This window comes from Berghia stephanieae, chromosome 1 (genome assembly GCF_034508935.2).
Source record: "Berghia stephanieae isolate SIO BIC M18660-M18661 chromosome 1, UCSD_Bste_1.3, whole genome shotgun sequence".
Classification (NCBI taxonomy): Eukaryota; Metazoa; Mollusca; class Gastropoda; order Nudibranchia; family Aeolidiidae; genus Berghia; species Berghia stephanieae.
In genome coordinates this window covers 34,692,720-34,702,719 of record NC_088360.1, presented here as the reverse complement: position 1 = coordinate 34,702,719, position 10,000 = coordinate 34,692,720, and the positions used below count along the sequence as shown (strand labels likewise).

Sequence of the window (10,000 nt, the reverse complement as noted above, 5' to 3'; positions counted from 1 at the left end):
CAATTTCAGTTCTTTCCCAATGCGCTTTATACTGTTTTAATTAGATTATTCCTTAACGTGCGTTTGATTCAGTGCGACAGGCCTGTTAGGCACTATTTTTAATTAGATCTCGTACAAGATTAATCACTGATTTTCGCCATGTTTTCATTCACACCTTAAGGCTTCATTTTTTTACCAGTCGTTTTATATGGACATATCTTCTGTTCAATGAAGAGAATATTTAATTTTATCTTTGACTAGAAAACGATCGAATTTAATGATCCCCAACATATCAAATAGCCATCATCGATTTGTCATACCTGATGGAAGCTGTGAACAAAAATTGTCAGCAATAATACCATCAAGATGAACATTGCTAGAGGTCCCAATAGCAACGTTGATAGAGCACTTGCTTCACACGCAAAGGGGAAGGAGATAATAATAATAATGATAATAATAATAATAATAATAATAATAATAATAATAATAATAATAATAATAATAATAATAATAATCATCATCATCATCATCATCATCATCATCATCATCATCATCATCATCATCATCATCATCATCATCATCATTAATATTACTCACCATTCCACGGCGTATAGTTGGGATTCAAACTGGTCACCTTCCAGGGGTCATCCTCCTCTACAACTTCCGGCGTCCTTACCTCTGGCGGGTGGGGTGTTTTTCCATTTGTACTTGATCCATTTTTGAAACCCTAAAGAAATATTTTAGAAAATATAATTGTAAGTATGTCCCAAAACGATAGCGATGACCCATTTAACTGCCCAGCAAGGTTCCGCGTTTTTGCCAAGATGAGGGTCGTTTAAATCGATCATTTTGAAGAACGAGTTTTTAGGCCAAATTTTAAAATACGTGTTATTCCAGAGTACGGCAGTCAATAGCTTAAGCGATTGCAGTGATGGGCACATTGTGCTTCTTTACTACTTATAGACAGACTTGTACTTAAGCTTGGAACTTTATCGTCCATAGAAGGAACAATACTGGCGTCACTTATCTCTTTGTTATTGTTTTTAGAAGGGTATTCTTGGTGATTAGTTCTCATAGTTTTGTGAGTTAGTACGTTAAATACGAGTGGCGGATGTTTTGAGTATTCGACCGAACCGCATAGCATCAATACGGTGTTAACATCGCGCTGACCGAATATTGATTTAATTTCATTTGAATTAAAAAGCAGGGGGTTAAATTTCCTTACATCATTTAATTTGATTCGCTCTTTTTCTAAGAAAAGTTGAAGGGAATTTCTTGACGAATTTACTCTATCAGGTAAAAGTGTGATTCAATGGTACCTGCTGTGTAAGAAGAAATTATACCCAAAAAGATCTTTGAAGTCGTAGTCGTAAATAAAGATTCTCAAAGTGACCACTCGGAATATATTGTATGGCTCTCTACTTGCTCCTTTCATAATTTACTATAAACATTCAATAAAGCGTTACAACAACTTGTATGAGAAATAGATCTACTCTGAGAAAAGCGCAAGTGTATAATATGTAACTCAACGCTACGTGCACCTATTTGCAGGTCAGATAACTGAATGCAATTATGGGCTTGATTGAACATTTTTGAAACGGACAAAATCTTTCGTTGGTTTGAGAGTATTTGCATTACAACAATGAGCCCATTACAATTTGGGTTATCAGACCTGCAAACAAGCACACGTCAGACCCATCCCATCGAACTGGCATCATGACGGGCAGCAGCTTCTTATGGTTCACACTATTATGTTATGACGATCGACCCAATCAGCAAAGTCCGGTCCGCATTCGTGCACCGTCGCGAACCCGCCTGGTAGCATCGTCACAACACACCTTTCGACTAGATGCTCTGCCGTTTCGGGTTCTTGTCCACAGCGTGGACATAAAGGACAGGAAGTTAGACCCCACTGATGTAACGCACCGGCCGTTAGGCAGCTCCTCGACCGAAGCCGATTCGCAGCTACCCAGTGTCTCCTCTTACTGGTATCAAAGCCTGGCAACTTCTCACCAAGCTTAGAGGAGTGTAGGTCCCCGCCCCACGAGGGATTGAATTCGTCCAAACCGACTTCCATCTCGTATGTGCAGCTCTGTCCGTAGTCAGGGATTCTGCGTACAAGGGTTGCCGGGACTTATTTCGGCTCGAAACGGGGGCACCGTTCATTATGCGCATGAGAGGGGTATCCCCATTCCCTCTCTCTTTGATCTTACTCAGCCAGTTTCCCGTAATGGTCTCTCTCCGGACATCGGGGGGCTGGATCGCTGCCATTACCGGGCCCCATTCTCTAGGGGTTGTTGCTAGCGTTCCCGACACTATGTGCATCGACTTGCGAAGTTTTACATCCACCTTCTCAACGTTTCTGCTTCTACCCCACACTGGAGCGCAATACTCCGCGGTGGAATAGCATAGTGCCAGGGCGGATGTTCTCAGGAGCGCTTGGCTAGCGCCCCAAGTCGATCCCGCCAGCTTCCTCAGAAGACTATTCCGCTTCTCTATCTTCCGGGCAACCCCTTCGAGATGAGCCCGATAGGTAAGGCTGCGATCCAACGTCACCCCTAAATATTTTGGACGCGGCTCATATGGGAGTGGCTGGTCCCCGACTAGGACATTCAGTTTACGGGTGTGCCAACCACTGCATAAGTGAAATGCAGTGGCCACGGTTTTTGAAGTGTTCATCTTCAGGTACCACTTGTCAAAGTAGGATTTGAGTCTGGTGACGTCCTCGCTGAGTACGCTCTCGAGACGGGTCCACACTTTACTCTGAGTAACGAGTGCCCAGTCGTCTGCGTATCCCAGCCTCAGGGAGGAAGTGTTCGGCATATCGCTAATGTAAACGTTAAACAACATTGGCGCAAGTACCGACCCCTGAGGGACCCCATTCTTCAATTTCCTTACTTTGCTCGTGACGTCTCCCAGCGCGACGTGGAATTGCCTTTCCCCTAAGATCGAAGAGAACAACTTCAAGGTCTTTTTGCACCTTATGATTTTTGCAAGTTTGAGCATTAACCCATCGCACCAGACCGTATCGTACGCCGCTGATAGGTCTATAAACACAGCACCTGTTTGCTGTTTTCTCTCGAACCCGTGCTCAATATGCTCTGTAAGGGCAATGACCTGCTCCGTGGTGCACCTCCCTTCCCTGAAGCCTGCCTGCTCTGGTGGCAGGGCAGCGTCTAGGACCGGCCCCCATCGGTTTAATAGAACACGCTCCAACAATTTGTAAAGACAGCTCAGCAGCGATATGGGTCTGTAACTGTCTGCCTCCTTCGCCGGCTTCCCTGGCTTCAGGATGGCAACTATCTTCGCGTGCTTCCACACTTGTGGAAGCTTTCCTTTTGCAAGGACGTCCGACATTGCCTCTGCTAGCCAGGCCCGTGCCCTGGGGCCCAGATGCGTCACCATATCGGGATATACACCATCTATCCCTGCTGCTTTGCCGTTCTTTACTTCGCTAATGGCTGCACCCACTTCTCGGGGACTGAACGGGGCCGTCCAGTCCGACTCCTCCGCAGGTAGCGAGTCCAAAATCGTTCGGTACGCCTTGCGGACACCGCGCTCAAAAGCCTGATTAGGGACCCGCTTACTACGGTTCTTAATATTCTTGGCAATTGTGTCTGCCTCGCATTCCGGTGCAGCCTTCGCGAAATTCCGATCTGGGTCCAATTTCTTTATCAAGCGCCAAGCGTGGCGGCTGGAGTGTGTAAAGTCGAGACTTTCCACGGTCTCCTGCCACCGTTGCTTCCTTCCCTCTGCCAGAGACTGAAGTAGTCTATCGGCTGTGTCCTGAGACTGGGTCTGCTGGTACTCTCGGTACAGCTCTTCCGACTCTGCTGTCCAGCAAGGGGTGTAGAATTTCCGCTTGCCCCGTGGAATAGAGCGTTGAGCGCTCTTAACCAGTAGCCTACTAAATCTGGTTATATTCTTGGACTTGGGAGGAATGGCAGGGCAGACCTGCTCGATATAGGAACTGAATTCCTCCCAGTCAGCCTTCCTGAAATTCCATCTGCAAAGTGGGAGAGACTGCACCCTCGGTATTGTCACCCCAGCTGTGACAAGAACCGGCCTGTGCTGGCTATGCGGAAAGTCCCCGAGGACTGTCCGCTTCACCTGCAGCGGTTCACCGTTCGCGCTTTTCGTTACGAGGGTGAGGTCTGGAGTGTACTCCTTCTTATGGCGGGTACCCCGGAAGGTACCCTTGGCTGTAGGATCGTACACTAGGTGTAGATCATTACAGTCCATCCATGAGCGGAGTTGTCTTCCTGCCTCGTTGCAGTCTCGGTAGCCCCATTCGTGATGGTGGCTATTAAAGTCTCCCAGACAGATGGAAGGATGGCTGACCACCGGTACCGGTGGTGTAGTCCAAGTCGCTCTAGGTGGTTTGTAAATATTATGCAAACACAGTCCACCTACTTCCACGGAAATTCGGTTCACCCCATTGCTGTCCGTTACGCTCTCAATGACCCTTACCTTCGATGGCTCTTTAGCGTAAACGCTAACCCTCCTTTGAGCCTCGAAGTGTCCTCGCGTTGGACCACCGTATAGCCTGGGATCTGGAATCGGGAAGATTGCGCGCCTGAATAAAGGTGGGTCTCCTGTAAAAGGAGGATATCAACGCAATGAACGGCCAGTAGCTTTGATAAAAGCTCATTTTTTGCCATACTCTGGCTCTCGACGTTCAGGGACAATATACGCGTCAGTTCGCCATCCCCGCCGTCGCATTTTCCAATCGGCAGGCCGCGAATCGATTGATGCATGGGACGTTTGCTTTTTTCTCGGACGTGCCGACGACCCGGGCGACACGAACGCGGTATTATTTGGCTAGGCGGCAGACCGCTTCGCCATTGACGGGACTGTTTGGGACTCGACATAAGGACAATAGTGTGGCGCCCGGGATAGGGCTGCTATTCGGGCACCGAGTTTGGATCAAATTTAGTCACACACCGGGGCGAGCAGCTCATGTGGCTCGTTGGCTCGATACCCGGGATGGTCTCGTGACGGTCGACCGGGATTTACACCTTTGCCCTCCCGTGTGCCTCAAGCCCCCTCACCAACTGCAAGGTAAAGATCCACGAGGGGGATCATGACGGGGTGAAAAGAATGCCAAAAAAAATTATACAAAGTTGGAATGATCGGTGTTATGAAATTTTGGGTTTATTCACTTTATATTACCATATTTATTTTAATCAATGTGCCAAAGCAACGTATGAAATATTGAACTAAAATTAATATAAGGTAAAAAAAAATAATTAAAAAAGCTATAAAAAAAGAAGAAAATACGGAACGTTTTGGGGCTCAAATTGCCGAACATTGAACTTATAGTCAAAAATATGAAAGTTAGCAAACTTTGATTCGATATTAAGCTGCTGCTTTAAGCTGTGGACTGTTAATGGAACAAAAATGAATAGAACGGCTTCAGGAAAGAACAAAATACCCAAATACGGGACGTTTCGGGCTCAAAATCCTTCTTCAGCCAATAACAAAAATTCCCAATAAAAACATTAATACATGGTTTAAAATCCAGAAAGACAACAGAGAAGTATCTGGCAGGTCTTGTCAGCAAGTACAAGGATCTTGAAATATTTGAGTACATGACGTTTCTAATACTTATCTAATGTAAATGTTGCTGCTTGAAGCTCGAAGAAATAAATAACAATGTGAATTTGAATGTAAGCTTCAATTTAATACACGAAAATAGATAACATGAACGCTTCGGGTTTCCCCTTTATCAACAAATCACGATGAATGAAACACTACAGACGAATCAGATAATATGGGAGTGGCGTTGTTAAGATCAATAAACAAAAACATTGATGGGCAGGAAATAGTATGCTTTGTAATGAAGCACGAATTAAAATAGAACAATAGATATTAGTAAAAGGTGCGTAATTAATTAAGTGAAAAGAGGGGAGGCGGAGAGGAACTGTGGAATGTAGTATAGAAAGTGAAATATAAAAAGGCTAGCACTATTCAGTATCTGATACTGAATAGTGGTTTTGCACTATTCAGTATCTGATACTGAATAGTGGTTTTGCACTATTCAGTATCAGATACTGAATAGCGGTTTTGCACTATTCAGTATCTGACACTGAATAGTGGTTTTGCACTATAATACGGTGTTTTTTTTCCGAAACCTGACAAAGTTATGGGAAGAGTGCAGCTGTGGGAGTTAATATGGGACTCAGAGAAGTGTACACCAGTGGGGAGTGAACCTGGGACTGGGTTTCGGCGGGTTTCTTAATAAAAAGCAATTACTTTTATAATAATAATAATAATAATAATAATAATAATAATAATAATAATAATAATAATAATAATAATAATAATAATAATAAAAGAACAATAGTATAATATCAACATTAAAGTATATTTCAAGCAAATAAAATTATTAAAACAAAAGTTTAAAAAATATAAAAAGACAGAAGGAATTTTTAAAAAATATTGGGAAAAAAAAAAAAAAGTTACCCTTACCGGGATTTGAACTCTCGAACCTTAAGCTCAGAGTCAAACAGCTTATATGCACCATGCCATGGTGTCACTGAACTTCTAGAGAAATTTAATCATGTCTATTCAGACATTAAAAAATGTATTTGACTGCCTCTCTTATTTTGATATTTTGAACTCTGTTAATTGCACGATAGCAGAAATTTAAAAATTTCGATCAAAATATTTTTACAACTTTGAATCGGGCTGTCAGTTACTGCACATGTTCAATCTGGAAGTAGGTCAGCAGTTCAACCGAGATTGTCACACTTTTCACTCTCTCTATAAAAAAGAGTTCCTTATGGATACTGAATAGTGGCAAAGCACTATTCAGTATCTGATACTGAATAACCACTTCCATATTGCACGATAGCAGAAATTTAAAAATTTCGATCAAAATATTTTTACAACTTTGAATCGGGCTGTCAGTTACTGCACATGTTCAATCTGGAAGTAGGTCAGCAGTTCAACCGAGATTGTCACACTTTTCACTCTCTCTATAAAAAAGAGTTCCTTATGGATACTGAATAGTGGCAAAGCACTATTCAGTATCTGATACTGAATAACCACTTCCATATAAAAAACGTGTAGACTGTTGTCTGTAGTGTTTCATTCATCATGTTTTGTTGATAAAAGGGAAACTCGAAACGATCTGTTTTCGTATATTAAATTGAAGCTTACATTCAATTTCACGGTGTCATCTGATACTTATCTGACATCTGTTAGGATTTTAAGTGATGTATTCATGCTTTTTATAAAATTAATTTTTTATTAGGATTCTGAGTACAAAATATTCCGTGTTTGTATTTTCTGTTCTTTTTTTAAGCTGTTATATTCATTTTTTTTCCATTACTGTCTCGACTCCAAAGCTTATAGAAGCTTAGTATCAAATCAACGATGGCCAAATTTCACATTTATTTAAACTATAGATTTATTTCTCATCATCGTTATCACTCCGACATTGTACCATTTTGAGACGATGAGTCACATATCCTGGGTTTTTACGGTTCAGGGATTACGTATGTATGTCATAACCCTTGTTTGTCTTTGTCTTCGCTTAATCCTGGCTGCGTCATTAGTTCATCCTACTAAGAATGTAGGTTGATTTAGAGCGGTGAAGTCCGGGGAGTGTGCCAACTACCAGATTTATCCCTGGCGGTTAGGACTAGAGTTTAGAACTAGAGCTTTTATATAGCGCAATAATATCCACTAAACGTGCTCAAAGCGTTTTACATCTGCCTCGCTCGTGGAAAAGACTCATTACACCAAGGACCTGGGTAAAACCAATTCGTCTCATTGATTCCGGGATATAATAATTGTAGAAAGTCATTGAGAATTGGGCAACAACAGATTACCAGTTAACTTTAATCAAGACCTCGCGAAGTCCCAGGTTTGAGAGTTTTTACCAAGATGAGAGTCGTTTAAATCGATCGATATTTGAGGACGAGTTTTCTGGACAATTTTAAGTACGATTTTTACAGAGTACGTGAGTTAACTGGGAAAGAAGAAGGAGACTTGACTTTGACTCATAATATTAGCAATGTTAATCATAAATAGAATTTTTTTAAACGGGATGCCATGGGTGGCTAATTTTCACCACTTTTAAAAATAAATATACGCTAACTATAACTAGAAAGTGTTAGCCACCATTGGCAGCGGCAGTGGGCTAGTGCTAATAAGCCAGACACAACCTCATTAATCTTGAAGTCACTTCCTGACACAGTAAGACAGGTCATCACCGAGATGAAGGAAGAGAAGGACAGGTGACCAGGAAAAGGGAGGTAATATAATCCCATGTATGTGGCGAGAATACCAAGTGTTTTGTTGAATATATATAGAAATATTAAGTTTTGTGTTTGTTTGTTTTTTGTTGTTTTTTGTTGTTGTTGTTTTGTTTTGTTTTGTTTTGTTTTGGTGGGGGGGAGGGTGTTATTTTTTTATTGTTTTTTTTTTTGTTTGTTTGTTTGGGTAGAGCGGGTATTGTTTGGGGTGGGGGGTTGTGTTATTTCTTGTTTGTTTGTTTTGTTTTATTTGTTGTAGCTGTTTCTATTTTTTTGGGTTTGTTTTTTTCTTTTCGTGAATGAGAGTGTAAAATTTGCAAATGGAAGAAATCAAACATAAATTGCCGATGATGATGATGATGATGATGATGATGATGATGATGATGATGATGATGATGATGATGATGATGATGATGATGATGATGATAATGCTAATAATAATAATAACAATGATGTTAGGACAAGTCCATTATCACTGACGTGGCATTCAGTTACATTAAAAGGACTGTGGATTTACATTATAGAAACCATAAAGAAAATAATGATTGTCTTCAAAGCCAATCCACAACATGTTCCACTTGAAAAAATTGCTTTTACTCAGTAACAAAAAAAATGCTGGTGCAAAATCACTCATTCACACAACATGGCAATTTTTGTTTGCCATCCTTTGGATCACTTGCTTCTGTTGTAAATTTCTCTGATTTATATAACGCTGGGAGCTTGGATTTAACTGATTAAGTCCAATAAATCTTACTGATTAAGTTAATAATAACAAAGGAACGGTAATAACTACATGTTAGAAGATTATTCTGGCTTTGCTCTGTCACTGATGTGGCAAAAAAAATTGTCACTACGTGGCAAACATGAAAATGCAATCTTTAAAACATTTCTTTTGAAATATTAACATAATTTTCGGTTTCACTACTGAATAAAGCAATACCAACAGTCTATTGCACCTCGTGGTTTAATTTCAGGAACAAAAATTTTAATTTTTAACAAAAAAGATACTAATTACAAACATTTTGCAATAAATATATACATAGTATTATACATAGTAATAAATTCGTACTTTGTCCAAAACAAATGACAAAAATCATCAAATTAATTGTAATTGATTCCCCAAACCTGTTACAAAATTAAAACAATATTTTCTTTCACTGTAAGTACTAAAATCGATGAGCTTTAGAAAATAAAAGCAATTTGTTTTGGACCAAGATCTTTGTAAAAACATGGTACAGTTAAGTCTTCCTCCTCCTATACTTATCAGCAACTAGTATATTTTTATTAAAGATGTCCTGCATTGCCAATGGAGATAGTAAAATTGTTCTTGAACAGGATTTCAGCTACGTCAGAATAGAAATACATATCGTAAATGTCATTTGCATCACCTTTCACCACAAAAGTCCCTAAGAATCAATTGGTTGTCACAAACTACAACTCCATTGTCGTGTGTAATACATGATCTGACATAGGGAGTTGACGGTTGCTCTTGTTATCAAAGCTGTTAAGACTGTTATGCCTGCTTGCTCCAAATGGTCGTCATAATTTCATTTTAGTATTTCACTGCATAATTCTCTGAAAAACCTTCATGAAGAATAATTTATCCAGAGTTCAAATTCGCCCGAAGTTTGTTTTTTCTATTGTGAATGCTGACTGTGTGATTGAAATAAATGAATTTTTGTTTTCTTAAGAATTTAATTTGTGTATTGCGATGCAAATTCTTTTTAAGCAGTAGCCAGAGCATCCTCTCTTTCTTC

The 10,000-nt window shown here is 40.5% G+C and overlaps 1 protein-coding gene across 4 annotated transcripts in view; it reads right to left on the bottom strand.

The window, feature by feature from the left end:
- LOC144972759 (sodium-dependent phosphate transport protein 2B-like) overlaps positions 1–10,000 on the bottom strand; it is a 62,229-nt gene that overhangs the window by 15,874 nt on the left and 36,355 nt on the right. For 3 of the 4 annotated variants that reach the window (XM_078914364.1, XM_078914374.1, XM_078914382.1), the window contains exon 3: positions 577–706. In XM_078914364.1, the coding sequence (XP_078770490.1) occupies positions 577–706 (130 nt within the window). Of the gene's footprint in view, positions 1–576; positions 707–6,450; positions 6,771–10,000 lie in introns of those variants that run through there. The other variant, XM_078914391.1, reaches the window with a different exon arrangement.